Source organism: Gambusia affinis, linkage group LG01 (genome assembly GCF_019740435.1).
Source record: "Gambusia affinis linkage group LG01, SWU_Gaff_1.0, whole genome shotgun sequence".
NCBI lineage: Eukaryota > Metazoa > Chordata > Actinopteri > Cyprinodontiformes > Poeciliidae > Gambusia > Gambusia affinis.
Window position 1 is genome coordinate 20,052,202 of NC_057868.1, and position 23,122 is coordinate 20,075,323.

Consider the following 23,122-nt stretch of genomic DNA (forward strand, 5'->3'; position numbering starts at 1 on the left):
AACGACCGGTTTCACCACAGTGCTTAAACATAACTCTAACATCTTTAGTGGTTGGCTGCATTCCCGCGCCATTGTCTTTTCTTTTTTTTTTTTACACTTCTTGTTTTCGTCAACAGAATCTCTCTTGGGGGGAGACCTGTTCTCCAGCCTGGGAGACATCGGCCACTTCGATCTGTCGCCTCTCTCGTCCTCGGACCTCCTGAACGGAGAAGGTCTTCCTCTCCCGTTGGACACTTTCATCAACCTGTCCCCTCCCTACAGACACGACTACCACTTTGGACTGGAGGACCATGAAGGAATCAGCGAACTGTTTGACTGTGACTTTGACGACTTGTCGCACGTTTTGGGCGACGGGTAGACGGAGAAAAAGACGACTTAAATCGTTCCCAATGTAGGACTTTACCTTTCCGCTGAAGGAGAGCTGTGAACCAGCATTTCACAGTCCAATCTTAGTTTTCCTTCCCTTTGGGCTCTGGGAAATTGCCTAGTTATAAAATCTCCAATTTGCCCTTAATTGTATATACCAATATGAGCAAATCTCTGTGGCTATTTTTTAAAATTTTGACCAGGATTTCAGCTTTAGAATGGCTATTTAAATTATTTATATAAGTTTATTTTGATATTTTGTACCACGTTGTTGATTTTGGATGAATTATCCAAGTAGACATTGGGCAGAGGGGGATTGGAGTTTGCATGTGCAGCAACTTGACGTCTAGGATTTGATTCTCTGAACACTGATTCCAGATGTTTGAATCTGGAATCAAACATCTGATTTTGACCGTCAAGGGAAGAATGACGGCCTGCTATTAGAAAGCATCCCGGAGGTTTTCAGAATGAAAATCAGCAGAAAAGCACAAGGTAATTACAACATTGGAAGATTCTCCAATCACTGGAATCCTACCAGACCAGATTATGTCTTGACTATAATGAGATGTTTTCAAAGCCAGAGCCCTGATGGGATTTTTTTATCCACTCTTCCTGAAGTACTCTTCTCTGATTACATTGTAAGAATCATCTTTCTTAGAATTTTCCAGTTTTGAGGACTTCTCTGGAGGAGAATCAGTGTCGATGTGTGGGGAAACCAAGTGGTGACAGATGAGGAGGAATTTTTGAGCATCCTGATAAAAAGAGGTTAAAAAAAAACCTGTGTTCTGTAAACATGTTTCTATCACATCTCACTACTGTAGATGTGAGGAGCGGCCATATTGAAATGCAAAATAAACCCATCTTTTATTCTTGTGGCATAATCTCAAAACTGAATAGTTTAGAAAAACAAGGTCTTTATTTTGTTAAGAAATAATTGCATTCTAGTTATTAAGAAGTCTGAATTTCAACATGGCGACACCTATTCACTGCATTAGCTCTGGCAAACATTTTAAGCTTTACTTTTCATAAACACCACTTTAAGTTTCTTCATTACATCCTCTACATGTAACATTGATTAAGATGCATTCTTCCACCTGTGTTCTGTAAACATGTTTCCATCACATCTCACTACTGGGAGGAGCGGCCATATTGAAATGCAAAGTCCGCCTTACGAGTTGTAACTAGGGGCAGTTGGAGTTGCTCAGTTTCCCCAGTGGGAAACTTCAGAGGGCAATCAGCGGGTTTTTCTGACTGTGAAGACAGAATCTTTCAGTTTTGAGTGCATCTGTAACGCAGCATTAGCCCGCGGGGTTTCTGACAGATTGAGGTCTGGCAGCTGAAAAGGCTCGTATTGTCTCTGGTGAACCATCTCCATGTTGATTGGACCTGATATTTGGGGTTATTATCAGATTCTGACTGATTTTCAGTTCACTGCGAGTCCATCAGATCTTTTTTTTTTTTATTCCTAATACTCTAAATATGGCCATACTGTCAGGCCCACAGCATCACAGACTCTACTAGACTTTTGTTTCTTGTGGAAAAGCTCCATCTCTTGCACCTTTGAGATGATTTGCTGGTGTACATTCCCAGTCATCACTGACATGGCAGAAGGCAACTGGTCTTCTTCTGCTGTTTCACCTCTCATCCAAAAAGCTTCTGAACATTGTTGGAAGTAGCTGTCGTCAGACCTCCCACAACAATATGGTTGTTAAGATCATAAATGTGGCAATTAGGACACGAATCACTAGCTACGTTTCCATTTCCCATATCGCACAATTTGATATTTAGAAAATAAATGTGCAATTTCAAATGTTGATAAAACTTATAGTAGTTGGAGGATGATGGCGCATGAATTATTGTTCACGAGTGATTTTTAATTCCATTACTTATTTAATGAAAACACTGCAGTTGCAAAATTGGTTTTTAGGCTTCAGCGGAATACCAACAAAGTTTTACTCACTTTAAAATGGAAACACAACTACTTGTGCTTCCTCTCCACCCAGCTAAATGTTTGGATCATTGTTGCTTTTGAGATGATGATCTCATTTTATAATTTCTAAATGTTTTTATGCCTTGTGATCAACTGTTTACCAACCCACTGATATTATTCTTGTGTTGCACTGTATGAGGTAGCAACAAACCACAATAAACTGTAAGCGGTAGAATGCTATGCTGGGGTCAGCGTTGACGTGTTGTATCAGGTCAAAAGTGAAGACGGCCCAACCCAATGAAGATCATTGATCAGGATGCTGAAGATGCTGTTTCTAGCATTTGAAGCACTGTGTGCATTTTAACAATGTGTTTGAAGAAAGAGAGGAGAAATGTGATGCACACGAATCAGATGAACCCTGAAAGCTAACACCGCCTCTTTGGTTCAGTGATCCCAGCAGCATGCTATTACAGCACACACAGGCTTGTTTGTGATCTCTGCAGGTCGACTGAATATGAAATAATAACGAGTTGCTCAGGGTCACTCGTTTATTGAACTATGATCTGAAAGGGGTTTCAGTCTCATCAGACCAAACCAAACGTTTCCAGATTAAATTCAAGTAGAATTTTAGCAAACTTCATATCTCTTGTTACTACATTTCTCCCAAACAGCTGGTTAAATGGCGTATAATGGTTGTTATGGCGGCTTGGTGACTCCAAGATGACACATTTTGCCCCTGTTGTCTGAACAGTGAGCTTTGAAGATATTTCTGCCCCTTTGAACCATCCTTCTCACTGTGGGACATACAAGTGTCAAAACATAATGGGAATGTATGAATTGAAAACAATTGCACTTTCAGTTGTTATTGAAAGCGCAAATTATGTTAAAACAGCTACTTTTCCTTCTACATAATAAATTCTCTGAAGTTAAATGTAGGGTTTTTTTTTTTTTTAGATGAGATTATGCTGCTGCAATAAAAGACTTAAGTAAGGTTTGTTTTTTTTTCTTTCTTTTTTACCAGCGATGCCAAGAAGTTTGTTTCCATGTCTGCAGACTGCTGCGGCTTTGAGAAGCAGTTAATCCTGTTCAGACTAACTCTGTCCTCACGGCGTTCAGCCGCAGTCTCAGGTGTTTGGAGCAGAGTGAAGTCTTAACTCAAACATGTGAACAGGTGTGTTTCAAGAAGGGTTTTGTGTAGGCTCTGGTGTGGTTTATTTTCCTTAAATTGTCTAGCAGAAGATTCAGATGTTAGATGTTCACCTGCTGGAAGACATGGAGTTTTAATCTCAATCTCTAAGCTTACACACTGGGCTGTGGATCACTCTGCGTTGATGCAGGTGTTAGGAAAGATTAGGTAGAAAATCTAGATTTGGGGAAAAAGGAAAGCAGAAACGAGGACGTCTTCTTGTTTTTCAGTAAATGCACTTCAGATCGGCTCAGTATTGATCATGCCTTAAATCAGTTACCTATCAGGTAGAAGGGAGTCAGTCGTCTTCATCTTGACTGAAACCCTTCATTCATGTTTTGTTCAGCTTCAGTTGCATCAAACTGCATCTACATATTTGATTACAAAGCTTGGAGAAACTTTCAGTTTAGATCAGCAATAAGGCATTTCCTCGATATATCAGATGTTTCTCATGCAATGTTGTACATGTAAAATCTTTGTCTTAAGTTATGTAAGCTAACCGTTTTATTTGAATTTTTTTGCTTTTGTAAGCATTGGACTTTGATGTGTGTGGGTGTTTGTGTTTATATTTATTTTTTGTTCTGGAAAAGGGTTTAGGAGGCATAAAGGTACAGGTAAATTTCATTCCGTCTGGCTGTTAGAGACTTTATTTCAAATATTATCCCCTCAATTGTGACATTTTTGTAAATCTCCACCTTGTTTTGTGCATATTTATAACTGAATGTTTTTTCCCCGTCCTATTTAAATGACATACTGTATTTCTCCACATTTACCCACTGCCTCTGAGTGCCATTTGACTGGTAAATGACTCCTAAACAAGGTAAAAAATAACTTTAGAAAGATGGAAAGTTTTATTTTCTTTATTGATATACATTTATTACTTCATGCTTGAATTGTAAAATTGGTTTGAAACAAAATATTTGTCACAAGTAGAATTTCTAATCTGAAATGAGCCATTTTTTTCAGTTTCATGCTTCAAACTCCTTTTAAAGTGTAAAATCTTTATAACAAATCTCATATTTTATCTTAAAATCCAGTTTGGAACATGTAACTATTAGGAATTTGTTTGCTTGGCCTTAAACTCTGAGTGGCAGCTGAACTGTAGAGTTGGCGGTGCCACCCCTCTGTGTGATTCGTGTGTTTTTCTCTGCAGGACGTAGGCAGTGCCTTGGTGAGGTAAAGTGGTGATTGTTGTGTGTTTGTGTTGTGGTGAAAGATCGTGTGGTGTGCAGGTGGTGTTTGATAAAGTTTGCACCTTTTAAACTTTTTTAAAAAATCAATTGTGTTGCAGGTTTAGAAATCAGTGGCTTGCATATTGTGAGAGCGATTATAAATGGCTTTTTTTTAAAAAAAGGGTCATGGATGTAACGGATTATTCGGGGAATTGGACATTCAATCCGATTTTTATAACACTATGCTAAAATTTCAATTTTTATTTTCTGGCAAAGTCGGTTTGGGATACAAATGAGGACAAAAGAAGAACTAATATTATTTCAGTCGCTATGCTAATAAATATTGCTGTGTGTTATGTTATGGGAACCAAACTCATGCAACAGCGTGTGTGGGCGTGCGCGTGTGTTTCCAGAATAACAGATTAGTTTCAGTGCCCTTTTGTATCAAATTCTCCATGTCAATGTTTTTGACACAAATAAAAGTTGACTATTTTGATCTGACTTGTTTGCACCATCTCTTATGTGCTTTATACAGTTCTGCATTAATTTATTATTTATTAGCAGCCTGAAATATTGTAATGAAACAAATAAACTTTATTTTCATAATGGAAATTGCTTAGAAATTCTAAATATTTGTAAATTCAGGAATTTAATTCAATCTTGTTATATTGAGAAAATAATGGGAAACTCTAAACTTGTTAAATCAGAAACGTTCTGGTTATAACGAGGTGAATTTTTCATCTTGTTATAATGAGATCTAAAAACATGTTTTTCTCATAAATGACTGTTAAAAGGGTTAAAGTGACTCACTATGACTCCTTTTTTCACCCTACTTCTTCTAGAAGACTTCTCAAAATCCTAAGCAGTGTTACTGTTTTTCTGTTACTTTTCTTATTTAAAACAATATATTTAAGTTTTAATGTGATATAAATCTTGTTCTATCAAGACTTTTTTTTAAATCCGTCAAAACCAGTTTGTTTTTTAGTTGCTGAAACTAGATAATGCTCCGATCAAATTCAGTAAGATTTTTCAGTGATTTGTCTCATTTTGTTTTTATAATTTATGGTTCACATTATCACTTTCCATAGTTTTTATTCGTGTTAATTTATGTTTTATGTTGGGAAATGTTGTAATCCATTTGTAAGATGAAATTTGTTTGCATTCCAGCTCTAAATGATTATAAACCCCCAAAAAGTATTAAAAGGCAGCAATTAAAGCATTAAAAATTTCACAACAAAAGAGACCTTTGGGGTCCAGCTGTGAATTTTAATTAATCTGACAATTAACTTTTTGTGTAATCAATAATTGGGATTCTAAGACAGAGGATCAAGGTTAAACAGAGAAAAAAAAAAGTATCAAATTACAAGAATAAGCATATGACAGCGTATGAGCATAGAGTTGAAATAATGAGAATAGTGAATAATGTGACAAAATCAATAATTGGAGAATATAGTCATACTATTATGACTATTCTCATAATACTACAACTTTATTCTCTTGTTCTGTACTTTATTTTATAATTTTATTCTCGTAATGCCATGACTTTATTTGAACACAACTTTTTTCTTGTAATGTAACATTTTTCTATTACTATGACTTTATTTTAGTAGTTTAATGTTTTTTTTATTTTCTTAGTGTGGCTAATACAGTAATTGAAGGTTAAATCTTTTAGCATTAAGGAAACAAAAATAAGACAATAATCTACATGGAAGATTAATCTAGATTATATAGATTATAAATGTACATTGACTGTCACACACCATATAGAAGCTACATTACATCACTGCCTGTGTCATGTCGGTGACTAACTTGAATCTGTATATAAGATCGGGTAATCAAAATGATTATTAAACACATTATTGTGCTTATACCAATAAAAAATTGTAATCTTTTCAAATTCAAATATCTGGTGAATTACATAATGTACAGATGACTGGTCCAAATAAAAAGTTAGTTTATAACATTTACAGAATGAGTCGTCTTTGATGTGTCAACACTTTGGTGAAGATAATTTTGAAATTCATGACAATTCCTGAGCCGTCATCTTCAGGCCGTCAAGCCCAGCCTCTTACGGCATCTCTAGGAGCACATTGGAAACGTGGTGACTTATCAGACAGGAGTAGATTGATCGCAGACAAATGTTTATACAATAAAAAATGCTTCAAAAAACGCAGCAACCTGTGCGCTGATATTTCACTAGAGGTTACATCAGGTAGTCGCTTCTAGGAAGATCAACACCTTTCACTTTTGAATTTGTGTGTCGACTCACAGATTTCCATATCACTGCAGATGTTTCAAAATGTTTTCTGCCTTTTTATGTGCAACATTCATATTCCCATCATTCATAATTACTTTATTAATCAGAATTAGGTGTGCCTGGAAAACATATCCAGTTTCTGTTGAAGCTTACCTTCATGGATCTTTACAATCACTGTTACAACCCCCCCCAAGACCACCAAGGGTAAATACTGGCACTGGATGTAACACAAAATAAAATATCTGGAGCAGTTGGCTTCAGTAGAAAAAAGATAGTTTAATTGACAGTTCAACATAAAATCTAAGTCACAATAAACACGCACAGGGAAGCTTTTAGCTTCAGGGTCTCCAAGGCCAAAACAACAAACAAAACATCCCCCTTTTAATTATAAAATAAAAACACTTCCTAGAAGAGAACTGAAAACAAAGTACAAAACCTGAACTCCCTGACTAACCAAGAAACAGGAGAAAAATAGTTAAACAAAATGGCAGAGAACCCCTACCAGCTTCCACTGTGAAGAAAAACAAAATTATAACCACTTTAAGCTTCACACAAATGCTCACAGCAAAGTTATCCAAAGTCTCAACAAAGTCAGTTCACAGACATGATCACACCAGATCAAGGCCCAGGGAAAAAGGGGATCTGACATCTCAGGTTTGGAGCTCTTTATGGGGTGGCTGATGAGCTCCAACACATTTCACCTGTGGCAGCCAGGTGGAACTGAAACACAAAGAAGAAGCTCTCTCATAAAGAGAGCCCCTAGAGGTCAGTGACCGTAACACCCTCCCCCATAAAATCCTTCATGAAATAAGAATATTTCATCATCAGTTGTACTACAGTGAGGTAAGCAACATTATATCCTGGAAAGTACATCAGCTATCACATTTTCGGCCCCTTTCTTATGTCTGATGTCCAAATTATATTCTTGGGCCAGTAAAGCCCATCGCATTAACCGCTGGTTGTGGTTGTACATACGATTTAGAAAGACTAATGGGTTATGGTCTGTATAGACTATAACAGGACTTGTTGAAAACACATAAACTTCAAAATGCTGCAAAGCCAGTAGCATGGCTAATGTTTCCTTCTCAATTGTAGAATAGTTTAATTGATGAGGCTTGAACTTAGCTGAGTAGTAGGAAACTGGGTGACTGATGTCATCTGTGCCATCTTGGAGCAACACTGCTCCAGCTCCAGTGGCGCTTGCATCTACCTCCAGCTTGAAGGTCTTGTTGAAATCTGGAGCCGCCAAAACAGGAGCGCTGCATAGAAAGGACTTTGCACAGTCAAATGCATGTTGACATTCAGTAGTCCACATGAATTGTACCTTCGGACTACACAAATTTGTCAGAGGAGCCACCACCATGGAGAAGTTCCTGCAAAAACATCTGTAGTAGCCAACCAAACCCAAGAATCGTCGGAGCTCACGTCTTGTGGTGGGTACTGGGTAACAGAATAGCCTCCACCTTTGCATTCACCGGACGTACCTGACCATGGCCCACTTCCTTTCCAAGGTAGGTCACTACTGCTTTGGCAAACTCACATTTTGCCAGATTCAAGGTGAGGGATGCTTGAGCTAGACAAGCGAACACAGTTTTCAGAGTGTCAATGTGATCAGTCCATGATGATGAATAAATTACAATGTCATCCAAGTAGACATTACAGTTCTTAATATTTCCTAATACAGTGTTCATCAGTCGCTGAAAGGTAGCTGGGGCATTTCGCATTCCAAATGCCATCACTGTATATTGTAGGAAGTGGTCTGGTGTGACAAAAGCTGAAATATCAGAAGCTCTGGCAGTCAGGGGAACTTGCCAGTACCCCTTCAGCAGATCTAATTTGGTTATATAGGTGGCTGGCCCAATGCTGTCTATGCAGTCTTCCATGCGAGGCAATGGATGTGAATCAGGAACTGTAACTGCATTTACTCTTCGAAAATCTGTACAGAAACGTTGTGAACCATCTGACTTTGGTGTCAGAAGACACGGAGAACTCCAGGAGCTACGACTCTGTATAGCCAAACCATTTTCCAGTAAATACTGAACCTCTGTCTTCATCATTTCCCTCTTGACTGGGGGACAACGATATGGATGTTGTTTGATGGGGGACGCATCGCCCACGTCAATGTCATGCTCCAGTACCGAGGTCCTAGAGGGCACATCTCCAAAAAGCGCAGGGTACAGCTGGATCAGTCCTGTCACATCCTCCTTCTCAGCACTGGGAAGATAGGACAGATATGCATCCAAAGAATCAAGAATAACAGAGTTTGAAAGCCTACCACAATGGCCTTCATCACACTTTTTCAAACCATCCTGAGGAGTATCTCCAGACACAAGAGAAATTGATGTAGGTTTTGGAGAGTCCTCACATGTGTCCTTGTGGTCATTTTCTCTGGAATGAAACAGCTTCAACATATTGATATGACACAGACGTGTTTGGCGCCTCCTATCAGGAGTATGAACAATGTAGTCTGTGTCATTGACTCTGCTTTTCACCACATATGGGCCTGCAAATTGGGCTGAAAGAGATGGGCCTGGTGTGGGCACCAGCATAAGCACTTTATCACCTGGTTCGAATGACCGCTGTACAGTCTTTTTGTCATATAGCCATTTCATTTTCCCTTGGGCAGCAGACAAAGACTTTCTTGCTATTGAGCAAGCATGGTATAGACGTTCCCGACATTGTGTGACAAACTCAAGGACGTTAGATTGTGGCTGGGTGTCAGCTGACAGGAGCTGTTCCTTCAGAACTAGTGGTCCTCTTCTTACACCATGCCTAAAACCAGTTCAGCAGGGCTGAAACCAAGTGACTCCTGTTTAGCTTCACGGGCTGCAAACAGCAGAAAAGGAAGTCCTTCATCCCAGTTTTTGTTTGTCTCATGACAATATCATGGCCTTGACAGTCTGATGCCATCTTTCTAGAGCGCCTTGTGACTGAGGATGGTAGGGACTGGAGGGAATATGTTTAATGCCAAAAGACTGTAGTGTCTGCTTGAAGATTTTGGACTGAAAATTGCTGCCTTGATCAGTTTGAATAACTCTAGGCAGACCAAAAGTAGCAAAAAACTTTAGAAGAGCTTTAGTTATGGTGGGTGCGGTGATTTTCCTTAGTGGAATGGCTTCAGGGAAACGGGTGGCAACACACATGACAGTCAAGAGAAATTGATTACCAGCTTTTGTTCTGGGCAGAGGACCCACACAGTCCACCAGAACACGCTCAAAAGGCTCACCAACTGCAGGAATGGGCTTAAGAGGGACAGGTGGTACCCTCTGATTAGGTTTACCCACTATTTGGCAAATGCTACATGTTCTACAGAACCTGGCAACATCCTTTTTCAGGCCTGGCCAAAAGAAATGCTGCAAGATGCGGTCATGGGTTTTAGTGATTCCCAAATGACCTGACCATGAGTGGTCATGTGCCAGCTGCAGTATTTGTTCACGATAACCTTGAGGAATTACAATTTGATGTACTATTCCCCAATCCTCCTCAATACCCTTCTGATGCAAGGCAGGCCTTGAGATCCATTTTCTCATGAGTAATCCATTCTCAACATAAAACTTGTGGGTTTTGTCATTTATTGAATCACTCACACTTTTAAAACATTTAGAGAGCGTCTCATCACTTTTCTGTGCTTGGCTCAAACTCTCATGTGACAGTGATAGCGGGAGAAAAACCTCAGACTTTTGAGTGACGTCCTCCTTTTGGGGTGCTGATTCTGAAAGGTCGTCTGCTGGCAGCTTGTCCTCCATCAAGGCAGAGCCAAGAACTGAGTCATTCAAGTTCACTTCTTTCAGCTTGCAAGCTTGGGACCTGGTAAGAGCACTGACAGCAAACACATCAGGATGGGATTCCAACATTTCATCTTTACCCATCATGCAACTGGGATTATCCACCACCTCAGGAATAGGAAATACCTTGCCTCCAGCAAGATCATTACCCATTATAAATTCAACCCCCTGAACAGGGAATGAGTCTCTCACCGCAACTTTGAAGAATCCAGAGGCCAACTTGGACTTTAGGTGAACATGATGTAAAGGTGCCGGTACATATGCCATTCCAATTCCTTGCACTATTGTATTTGCATTACAGGAGGTATCAGCATTAAATGGCAGAAAACTGGACAGGATGAACGACTGGGAACCACCGGTGTCCCTCAGTATCCTCACTGACTTCTCATCCTCAGGACGTCCTGTTAGGGAGACAAGACCATCAAAAATGAAGGGCTTAAAACAGTCATCAGGTTCACTCATGTTTGAGAGTGGTGGGGAAAATCTCTGAGTCTTGACTAGGCCAACCCCTTTAGCTGGTTTTGGTGATTGGGGTGCTTGTTTACGTTTTAGGGCCAAACAGTCAGAAACAATATGCCCCATTTTATGACAATAAAAACATTGTCTCTCCCCTTTTGAAATTGGAGTGTTCTTAACTTGAGATTGTGGCACATCTTTCCATGTTTTCTCACGAGAAGGTTGGTCAGATTTACCCACGAAAACATTTTTGTGAGTAAGGGCAAATTCTTCAGCCAGTACAGCTGCCTCTTGTAAGGTGGATGCTTTCTGCTCATTCAAGTACAAAACTGTACGATCTGGAAGGCAGTTTTTGTACTCCTCCAATAATATCAACTCACGTAATGAAGTAAAATCAGAAGTTTTAGTTGCCTGGCACCATCTGTCAAATAACATTCCTTTTTCTCTTGCAAACTCAACAAATGTTTGTGCAGAGGATTTTCTTAAGGCTCTAAACCGCTGCCTGTATGCCTCAGGCACCAGCTCATATGCCCTGAGTATGGCAGCTTTAACTTTGTCATACACTAGACTGTCTTCAATGGTGAGTGCTGCACATACTTCCTGTGCCTTACCAGTAAGTTTGCACTGCAACAAAAGGGACCAGACATCTGTGGGCCAGTGAAGGGCAACAGCAATACGTTCAAATGCATTAAAATATGCCTCCACCTCCGTCTCCCGGAATGGTGGGACCAGGGCAATATTTTTGCTGATGTCAAACGTAAAAGGTGCTGGAGAAGAGGAAGGTTTATTTGAGGGAATACTGATATTGTCTTCTTCTTCACCAGAATCTGTAGTAGCAGCAGTCAGTTTATGAGACTGTAGCTCCAACTGACGCATTTTGATGGCAGTTTCAGCTTCAAGTCTTCTGCATTTAAGCTGGAACTCAAATTCATCCTTCCGTTCCCTTTCTTTAGCTTCAAGTTCTAGACGAACTAGACGTACCTTTAGACGTGCCTCAACACTAGGATTTGAGGATTCAACAGAGAAAGGCTCAAACCGTGGGAGAGATGCTGGTGGTTTTTCCCCCTCTGGTTTGGCAGCAAAAGGTGGTGTCTTCACTCCCTCCTCAGCATAGACCTCAGGCTGATCAGCAGATTCAGAACAGGTGGTGTCCTCTTTATCCATTTCCACGGATAGAACTCCTTTTTCAACCAAGCTACTAATAATAAGAGATTTTAGTTCACGTTTGAGCAAAGACTTTGAAACATTGATACCAAAATATGAAGCAATTTCAAATAAATCATCTTTTCTACAAACATCCAACTGTTGTACAGTAGGATTACCTAAAAACTCCTCCAAATTAAACTGTGCCATTTTCAAAAATAATCCCGGACGAGCCCCCACTTATGTTACAACCCCCCCCAAGACCACCAAGGGTAAATACTGGCACTGGATGTAACACAAAATAAAATATCTGGAGCAGTTGGCTTCAGTAGAAAAAGATAGTTTAATTGACAGTTCAACATAAAATCTAAGTCACAATAAACACGCACAGGGAAGCTTTTAGCTTCAGGGTCTCCAAGGCCAAAACAACAAACAAAACATCCCCCTTTTAATTATAAAATAAAAACACTTCCTAGAAGAGAACTGAAAACAAAGTACAAAACCTGAACTCCCTGACTAACCAAGAAACAGGAGAAAAATAGTTAAACAAAATGGCAGAGAACCCCTACCAGCTTCCACTGTGAAGAAAAACAAAATTATAACCACTTTAAGCTTCACACAAATGCTCACAGCAAAGTTATCCAAAGTCTCAACAAAGTCAGTTCACAGACATGATCACACCAGATCAAGGCCCAGGGAAAAAGGGATCTGACATCTCAGGTTTGGAGCTCTTTATGGGGTGGCTGATGAGCTCCAACACATTTCACCTGTGGCAGCCAGGTGGAACTGAAACACAAAGAAGAAGCTCTCTCATAAAGAGAGCCCCTAGAGGTCAGTGACCGTAACAATCACATTAAGAGATTAAGTAAGAGTTGTTACTGTAATTACAGAGATGGGAAAGTGGATACCACTTCAGGGAGAGCTACAGTCACATTTTGACGTTGCAGCCTCACTCTTTGCAGATTAGATAGAATCTGTCGTCAACAACAACAGAAGAAATCTGGCTTTTATGGCTGAGACCCGTGTGAAGTCAAGTAACTCATAACGCAGAAGTCAAGTTTGTTTTCATACATTTCAGCAACAAGTAGGTTCAAAGTGCTTTACCTCATAAAAGTATCAGTCACCAATTATGAAACAAGCAATAAACTTCACATTTTGTCAAATGCCATCATCAAAATTGTCAAGCAAATTCACATGTTTGAGTGGTCCAGTCAAAGTCCAGACCTAAATTTAGAAGAGAATCCATGTTAATTGGTGCTACAGGCAATTCCTGGTCTTTGCGTCGGTCCTCTGCACAAGTACTTCTGGAATCATCACTATCAGGGTTCCAAAGACAACACAGTGAGTCTGGTTAAAATTCTGGATGAAGGCTGTGTTTTTTTGGACTTGATGTCTTCCTGCCTGCCTCCCGGGCCAGGCAAGAAGTTTGATTCATTGATCAAAGTTGGTTGGACCACACTCAGGTTTTTTTTTTTTTTTTCCATTGTTTAGATTACTACTGAAGTATAATACTTGTTCCTTGCCCTACACCAAGATTGTTTTCTTGACTTTGGACACAGATTTGGTCTTACTGATGAAGAACAGTGATATGAAACAAACTGCATTCCTCAGAAAAGAGGAATGCAGTGTCTCAGAAACTGCACTTCTGACAAATGCAGAACAAATAAAACACACAAACATTTTTTTTTTCAGTTATGAGAGTTCTGGGGATTCCCTCCAGGAAGGTGGTGACAGTTTTCAATGTAGCCCATGACACTGATGCCAACACCACCATTGAAGAATAAAACACAACCAACGGGAGAAGCTGGGCTTGTCCAGAGACAGCATTTGGTACAGCAAATATAACAGCTTTTATTTAAAAAGATGGTTATAGTTTTGTTATGCAAGGATAATCTGCTTCATCATTCCATGCATTTCTGTTTGTACAGTGTGATCACCTGGTGTACCTACAGGAACTTCCATGTATGGGTGGAGTGCTGTTTGAGGAGATTGGACCTCGGTCCAGGGTTTGATGGGTGGCAGGTTGTTGACCCAACACCGCAAGAGAGGAGTCAAGGTAGGGTGGGAATTGTTTCCTAAACTTTCCTACAAACAATTTAAGTAAATTCACCCACCAAAGTACGGTTTTCCGCTGGAGAAATGTTTCTATTGAAGGTTCAAAGTGAGAAGTTAACAGTCTAAAATGTAGTGGTGATCCTGTCTCATAGGAATATTCCGAAGCGGTACGTGTCCGGTCGCTGACCTCTGTGAACACTGCATTTCCGTGAAGTTTGACACCATGTTCCTTTACGCCTCTTTTGACGGAGACATCCGTTGTCTTATTTTGCACAATGGGGTTGTGGTTGGGCAAAACGTGGACACTGGGACTGTGGGACAGTTTATATGTTGTTATAAATAATAAACTGTTATAGTTATTAGATGTAAAAAAAAATTAAAAACTGAATGAGAAATAGCTGTCTCTTAAAACATTCATTTCAAATCTCCTTAAATAACTATACTTTTATCTAATAAGCAGACATGAATGGCCAGAAATCTGATTTATTGTTTTCAGATTTGTTAAATGCATAAAGACCAAATGGAGAATCATTTCATTTTGCTTTCACCCTGAGCCACAGAAATGTATTGTTTTTGATTTTATTTTATTTTTTTACTTTTGAAAGTCAATAAAATCTAACTCTCCCATTAATTCTTTTTCTTTTTGTATTATTACTCAACATTTTCACCTATCAATCAATCAATCAATCAATCAAACTTTATTTGTATAGCACATTTCAGCAGCAAGGCATTTCAAAGTGCTTTACATCAAATCAAACACAAAACACAATGCAACATAGAATCAACAATAAAAACAACATCAAGTCAGATTCCGTCAATAAATTTGCAATTGATTACGTTTCAAATACAACTCTAAACAAGTGGGTTTTTAGTTGAGATTTAAAGGAAGTCAGTGTTTCAGCTGTTTTACAGTTTTCTGGAAGTTTGTTCCAGATTTTTGGTGCATAGATGCTAAATGCCGCTTCTCCTCGTTTGGTTCTGGTTCTGGGGATGCAGAGCAGAACCAGAACCAGAAGACCTGAGAGGTTCTGGAAGGTTGATACAACAGCAGCAGATCTTTAATGTATTGTGGTGCTAAACCATTCAGTGATTTATAAACTAGCAACAGTATTTTAAAGTCTATTCTTTGAGCTACAGGGAGCCAGTGGAGAGACTTTAAAACTGGTGTTATGTGCTCTATCTTCCTGGTTTTAGTGAGAACACGAGCAGCAGCATTCTGGATCAGCTGCAGCTGTTTGATTGATTTGTTGGACAGACCTGTGAAGACGCCGTTACAATAATCAATACGACTGAAGATAAACGCATGGATGAGTTTCTCTAGATCTGGCTGAGACATTAGTCCTTTAATCCTGGAAATGTTCTTCAGGTGATAGAAGGCCGACTTTGTAACTGTCTTTACGTGACTCTGAATGTTCAGGTCAGAGTCCATCACTACTCCCAGATTTCGGGCCTGATCACTGGTTTTTAGTTGTAATAACTGAAGCTGTGCACTGACTCTAGATCGTTCCTCTTTAGGTCCAAAAATAATAACTTCAGTTTTGTTTCTGTTCAGCTGGAGAAAGTTTTGGCACATCCACACATTTATCTGTTCTAAGCATCTGTTCAGTGATTGGATGGGTTCTGAGTCACCTGGTGACATCGTAATGTAGAGCTGTGTGTCATCTGCATAGTTATGGTAGCTAATATTATTTCCTGTTATAACCTGAGCTAGTGGAAGCATATAGATATTGAATAAGAGGGGTCCTAGGATTTACCCTTGGGGTACCCCACATGTGACCTTTGACCTCTTTGATGAGAAGTTTCCAATTGAAACAAAGAAATCCCTGTTCTTTATGTAAGATTCAAACCAGTTAAGCACTGGACTGGAGAATCCGACCAAGTCTCCAGTCGATTCAGTAAGATGTCATGGTCAACAGTGTCAAAAGCTGCACTGAGGTCCAACAGAACCAGCACTGTGGTTCTCCCACAGTCCGTATTTATATGGATGTCATTGAACACTTTTACGAGGGCAGTTTCTGTGCTGTGGTGAGACCGGAAACCAGATTGGAAGGAGTCAAAGCAGTTGGTTATCGTTAGGAAGCTATTTAACTGTTTACACACAACTTTTTCAATAACTTTGCTGATGAATGGGAAGTTGGAGATCGGCCTGTAATTCTGCAGTAGTGATTTATCTAGATTGTTCTTTTTTATCAGTGGTTTGATTACTGCCGTTTTCAAAGCCTGGGGGAAAACGCCTGATGAGAGTGATGAGTTTACTATTTGGATCAGATCAGTAGCAACAACAGGCAGAACTTTCTTAAAGAAATGTGAGGGTAGAACATCCAGACAGCAAGAACTGGAGCTGAGTTGACTTATAATTTCCTCTAGGGTTTTATAATTAAGTAGTTGAAATTGGGTCATTTTTCCTGTATTTGTTTTGTTTGGGTTCAGTGTTGGTTCTGACTTTATAGTGGATGTGCAGATTAATCCTCTGATTTTTTTGAATTTTCTCTGAAAAGAAACTGGAAAAGTGGTTGCAGGCAGCAATAGACTGAAATTCAGGTGGTAACGTGATAGGAAGGTTTGTGAGCCTGTCAACTGTTGCAAATAAAGCTCGAGCATTGTTAAAGTTTTTGTTTATGACATCTGCAAAGAAGGCCTGTCTTGCATGTTTGAGTGTTAAATGATAGTATCGTAGTTTTTCTTTATAGATGTCATAATGAACGTGAAGTTGAGTTTTACGCCATTTTCGTTCTGCGCTACGGCAGAGTTGTCTTGCAGATCTAACTGTTTGATCAGGACACAGTCCATTACTTCTGATGATTGTATTGGTAAGATTTAAGGAAAAAACACACTCAACACATATTGTCAAATAACTACATTATATTATTTTTTCTAAACCAAATATGTAGTCTTGAATGCTTTCCAATGCAATCTTCTCAAAGTCAAAAAGTGCAGACACTTTAATTATAGTGGCAGCTAAGCAGAAGTGATAATTAACATCCACATATTTGTGTCACATGACTAATATCACTACTCACATCATGAATGACTGCCGCACCGCTCTTAACAATAAACAGAAAAGAAATCAACTGACGGACGTCAAGAAGAAGAAAAGAAATGGCACAAATGTTCTTCAAAATAAAAGAAAGCACTTCAAAATAAATGCATGAACATGAGACATCAAACTACTTGAAGAATTAATAATAAATAGGTAATGTCTTTGTTCATTCATTCTAGTCAAAAACCATGTAATAGATAATCTAGGCCAGTAGGGGGCGTTAAAGATGACATTCCTTCCTTCAAAGAAGGACGGAGTGTAAAATTGCCCAAAGATAAACAATTGAGCAGTTTGTGTTTTCTTTAGCCCTTTGTTCTCAGTAGTTGTGTCTTAGTAAAACATTCATACCGCCTAAATTTCTCCACATTTTGTTATGTTAGAACTACACACTCCAATGTATTTTGTATATCAACAAAATAGAGCATGAATATAAAATGCAAGGAAAAGTATATAGATATTTAGCATTTTTTTTACTATTATTAGAACCTCTCCCTGTAATTTCAACTGCATGTAGTTTGGAGCTTTAACAGTTTTACACACTTACAAATAAAAATGTTCATAATTTTACTTTACTTTTAAAGTTAAAATAATTTGTAAAATTTGATCAATGAGGTCTAATGTACTTCCTGTGCTCTTTTAGCCTCCAACACTTTGGGAAATTTTGTAAAAATGAAATACGACGCTGACTAAAATGCAGCTGTAAAGCTGTTCTTTGTTGATCTTTTACTTAATAATACAGACAAAAGCTTTCATACTATTCAAATCCTTGTAATCTGACTTAATGCCAGTGACGCTTAAGCATTTTTTTTCTCTTAGACTTACTTGCCTATGCATATATGCTTTCCACTTCACATCAGCAGTTGCTTTACTAAACACAAAGTCTTCAATGTCTAAAGGTTTGTAAGTGATTCGTTCCCTGAAACAGTGGATTGATTTTTTGTCAGGAAGACCGTCGCGCAGTTTGGAGGTGTCTGACCATGAACGACTCGCCCATACACCTGTGTGTGAAAGTCACAAACTGGTCCGGCTACGCCAGAACCCTGAGGGGACACGTCAGCACTCAGCCCAAACAGTACAACAGAAGATGGAAAAAAAAATCAGGAAAACACCAGTCTTGGTTGGATATTTTTCCCACTTGTAACGATCTGGATAAAAATAAAGCTAATACGATACATGAGGTGGATTGTGTATGTGAATTGAAATCAAAACATGAGCTTCTGAACACTGAGTTCTCTCTTTCTGTAGGTGTAGAAACCGACTTCTAGGATGCTGTCTTATATTCTCTCTCCTCTGCTTGTCTCCTTTCTCTTTAAAAATTACATTTAATCACAGTGGTTGATTATGATTGTTAGGATAATTTTATTATCATTGTTACAACTGTTGTAGTGTTACTTGGGTCATCTATATGTTAATTGAAATAGGGGTGTGAGACAGAGTTGAGCTTACTTTAACACTACAAGTGTAATCTTTGATGGTGGTCTTTTGAGAGTTTCCCTTAGTCGTAAGACTGCGTCTGCTATCTGTTAGATCCTGGGGGCTCCTAATCTTATTAGCACCAGCCCCTTTTGTTCTTGTTTTAATAAAAGACAAGTTCTACTGCAGAGCTTGAGAACACATGGTGAACTGTTCTGAGGAGCAGCTCTCTGTGTCTTCTCCTTCTGCAGAAGCTTGGTTGAAAACTCATAACGTTGTCTGTGGTTCTTTCTTTGTATTTAGGTAAACTAAAATACCTAACATTTTGGTGCCGTGACCCGGATCTCAACATACCCGTTCGCTGACAGACGAAGAACGACACGCTGCAACCCGTGCACGGCCAGAGTCAACAGGACCTGGAGAGAAAGCCCCGGGAAGTAAATTCTTCACCAGGCCAGCCTTAGGTCCGACTTTGTCTGCCAGCTTCGGATTGACGAGATTCGGCTGGACGAGACGAACCGACAGAAACGTGAGTTAATCAACCAAATCAATTTTGGGTTAAAGTCCCAATCTAATTGTGGGTTAAAGTCCCAATCTAATTGTGGGTTAAAGTCCCAATCTAATTGTGGGTTAAAGTCCCAAAAAGATCTTTTAAAAAGAGTTCACCCTTTTATGAGGTCCCCCATAAGGATGAACCTTGAGCCGGCAGGATGTTTTGAAATTGTGTGTGTGTGTGTTTGAATGAACGGTGCTTAATTCTCTGAGAGTAAAACTTTCTGTCCTCGGAATTAGAATCCAAAGTGAAGAACCGGGTCAAAATTAGTTTGATCTAGAAGACTGTTCTTCAGGGGACACTAAGCGCTCACTTAGAGCACTCCTTTTGAAGATAAGCACAAAATACATGTATTTAAGCTAAATCGCAGAGTACTGAATTAATGGGAAATAAGATTTGTTGTAACTCCTCACTTGTTGAGGATCCCGAAGGGGATGAAAAATACATGCTGTCCAGATTTCCTGGTAGCACAACATACATGTCAAAATGGAAAAAGAAATATAAAATAGATGGAAAACTAAGAATTGAACAATGGAAATTTTGGTGGGAATATTAGAAAGCAGTGTAGCGGGAAGAAAAAGGAAGGAAGAGAGAAGGGAAAGAGAAGGAACTAAAATGTGCTAAACAATGGTTAGATGCAACCATAGAAAGAAGAGAAAAAATTAAGAAAAACAAAGAAAAAAGGAGTAAAAGTGAGGAAGCTGCTGCTTTGTTTGTAAAGCCAGAAGATAATGAGCCCATAATAGCTGCAGTGCAGGCCCCTCCCCCATTTGCGCAGGCCACACTGCCCTCAGCTCCTCCAACTCCTGCTCCTGCAAAATCTCCAGCTAAACTTTACCCACCAGTTCCTTTTCCTGTCTCCTCACCACCGTCATACGATGAGGAAGGTGTTGGTCCTACTGATCAGGGACATTCATATAATCTGAGGCAGAACAGGAAGCCCAAAGTTTTCTGCAGTCTTGAAGGAGCAGAACAATATCCAATGATCCAAGTCCCAAATCCAAATCCTAGGGACGGCCAGTTGCCACACATTTATGTTTTTAGACCTTGGACTCTAGAAGAGGCCAGGAAGGCTGTGGAAGGAATAACACCTGTAGCAGAAGACCCTGATAAGTGGGTGGAAGACATGGTTGGCCTAATCCATTCATATAGACTAAATGGGGTAGAAGCAGGAGAAGCAGCCATGTCCTCATTAGGGAAAGATTGGGCAAAAGTGAGGGGAAATTATACAGGGAAAGCAAATGATGCTAATAATATTTTTGCTCCAATCCCATACCCTCAAGGTGCAAACCCCGACTTCTCTAATGAATTTAAAGCACAGTGGGACCCATTATGTGAGAGAGTTAGAACAACTTTCCGCAAAAAAGCAAATTACAGTCATCTGTCAGGAATCAAACAAAAAACTGGAGAAGAGGTTGATGATTTTCGGTTTAGATTTGAAAAGGAATTTAAAATTCACAGTGGGATCACGTACAACGACGACCCAAACAGTGCATATCAACAGCAGTTGAAAAATGCTTTACTGTCAAGTTTCCGACCTGAAATTGGAAACTGGGTAAGAAAGCATTTTGTTGAAGTTGAAACTGCCCCAGTCTCACAACTGATGACGTGGGCACGCCATGCTGAAAAAGTAGTCAAAAAGAATAAAACAGGCCCAGATGTTTTTCATCTGGAGGATTTCGAGGAATCCGAAACCTCTGTATTTTTCCAAAGCCCTTACAAGGGACAAGGTAGAGGCAGAGGCAGAGGAAGTTACAGGGGGTGCAGATCCTTCTCTGGGACTCCAAGTAATCCTCTGCAAAACTCTGATGGTTGCCGAAAGTGTGGTGCTCTCGACCATTGGATAAGAAAATGTCCAATGATTAAAAAAGATAACAGAAGAGGTGGTGATGGAAAAAGAAGACAAAGGTCAAATTTCTCAGCATGACTAGACCCTGTCACACCTCGACAAAACACACAAAAAGACCAAAATGATGAAATTGTGGACATCTGTTCAGCATGGGATTTATTGAATGCTCTAAAAGATAAACCATATGTTACTCTAATGATCCAAGGAGAAGAAGTTGAGTTTTTATGTGATACTGGTGCCTGCAGAACAGTTATAAAAACTAAAATACCAGGTGTCAAACCGGCACATGATTCTATTTGGGTGAAATCTGCAGATGGACAAACACATAAAGAAAGCATGTCTAGACCAATACCTATTCTAGACCCAGAAACAGGGGTAAAAATCACAACATCTGTTGTACTGTCACCTAAATGTCCCATAAACCTACTAGGCAGAGATCTGATGACAAAATTAGGAATAGCAGTGGTCCCTGTAAAAGATGGAATGAGAGCACACAGATTAAATCAGTCTGATTTGTATATGGTCCAGCAGGAAGATAAAATCTACTGCTCATATGATCTCAGACCCACTGATAATCCACATGTTCTAGGACAGCTTCTTAGAGAAGCTAGAGCACAGTTATCTAAAACTGAAGAAGAAATGCCACATAGTCAGTTGCATGTCACAATGAATGTTCTAACTAATCCACAGGATGACTATGTGCAAAACTTCCTAGAAATCACACCTGTGCACATGGCCATAACAGCCATGTACACTGATAGGAGATCTTATGCGGCTGTATCTGTGCTCCTCCCCTCTCCCTCTGCTGAAATGTATAAATTAACAGCAGTACCTCATATCTCATTGTTCAAACCAGAAAACATTTTGTGGGCTGATGTTGGTCTTCGAACTAAAATGGCCATTGAAGCCACCGATTACAGAGCGGAAGAGGAAGATGGGTGGAGTTACAGCCCCAGCTGTGACCTTTGGAGACGAGTGCTGTGTGAGGTTGCAACAGGCACGGCTCACATACATGCACTCCCATGACAGGCTGATGTAATGCTAACTAAAAAAGAAGGGGAAGAATTAGCTGAGATTCCAACAGAATTATGGACAAAAGGTCCCTCTGATGTTGGTTTACTTAGTTCAATTCCACCTGTACAAATTAAAGCAAAAACTAACTGGAGACCTAGAGTGAAACAATATCCGTTAAAACCAGAAGCAGTGGAAGGTATTAAACCAGTTGTGGAAAAATTATTGGAAGGAGGAATTATCAGAAAATGTTCAGACTCACCTTGTAATACTCCTATTTTTCCTGTTCAAAAAGCAAACAAAAAAGATTGGCGTATGATTCAGGATCTACGCGCAGTAAATGATGCAGTAAAAACCAGAGCGCCTAATGTGCCAGATCCACATACACTGCTAAACTCGCTTAAACCGGGCAATAAATTCTTTACAGTAATTGATCTCAGTAATGCTTTTTTCTCGGTTCCCATACACCCAGACTCGCAGTTTTGGTTTGCATTCACTTACAGAGGTCAGGGATATACATATACCAGGTTACCTCAAGGATTTGCTGATAGCCCAACTATTTTTAGCCAAGCAATTATGGCCTGTTTAGCAGATTTTCAAATCTCAGACAAAAGTCAGCTGTTGGTATATGTTGATGATCTATTAATAGCATCAGAAAGTGAAGAAGCATGCAGAAGTGACTCATTAGCTCTGCTGCACCACCTCCATAAAACAGGCAATAAAGTCAAAAAAGAGAAACTGCAGTGGGTAAAAAGAGAGGTCAATTACCTAGGTCACACTTTGTCCATTGATGGGAAACAGATACAGCAAACAAGAAAAGAAACAATTTCTGAAGCACCAAAACCTGAAATTAAAAAACAGATGATGTCATTTCTTGGACTTTGTAACTACTGCAGAGCATGGATT

At 39.4% G+C, this 23,122-nt stretch overlaps 1 protein-coding gene across 7 annotated transcripts in view; it reads left to right on the forward strand.

The window, feature by feature from the left end:
• Positions 1-23,122, forward strand: part of e2f1 (E2F transcription factor 1) — a 48,818-nt gene that overhangs the window by 16,636 nt on the left and 9,060 nt on the right. For 2 of the 7 annotated variants that reach the window (XM_044105594.1, XM_044106388.1), the window contains exon 7: positions 117-5,155. In XM_044105594.1, the coding sequence (XP_043961529.1) occupies positions 117-358 (242 nt within the window). In that variant the 3' untranslated portion in view covers positions 359-5,155. Of the gene's footprint in view, positions 1-116; positions 5,156-13,987; positions 14,126-14,221; positions 14,352-14,502; positions 15,005-18,334; positions 18,508-23,122 lie in introns of those variants that run through there. The other 5 variants (XR_006369827.1, XR_006369689.1, XR_006369749.1 and 2 more) reach the window with 5 other exon arrangements.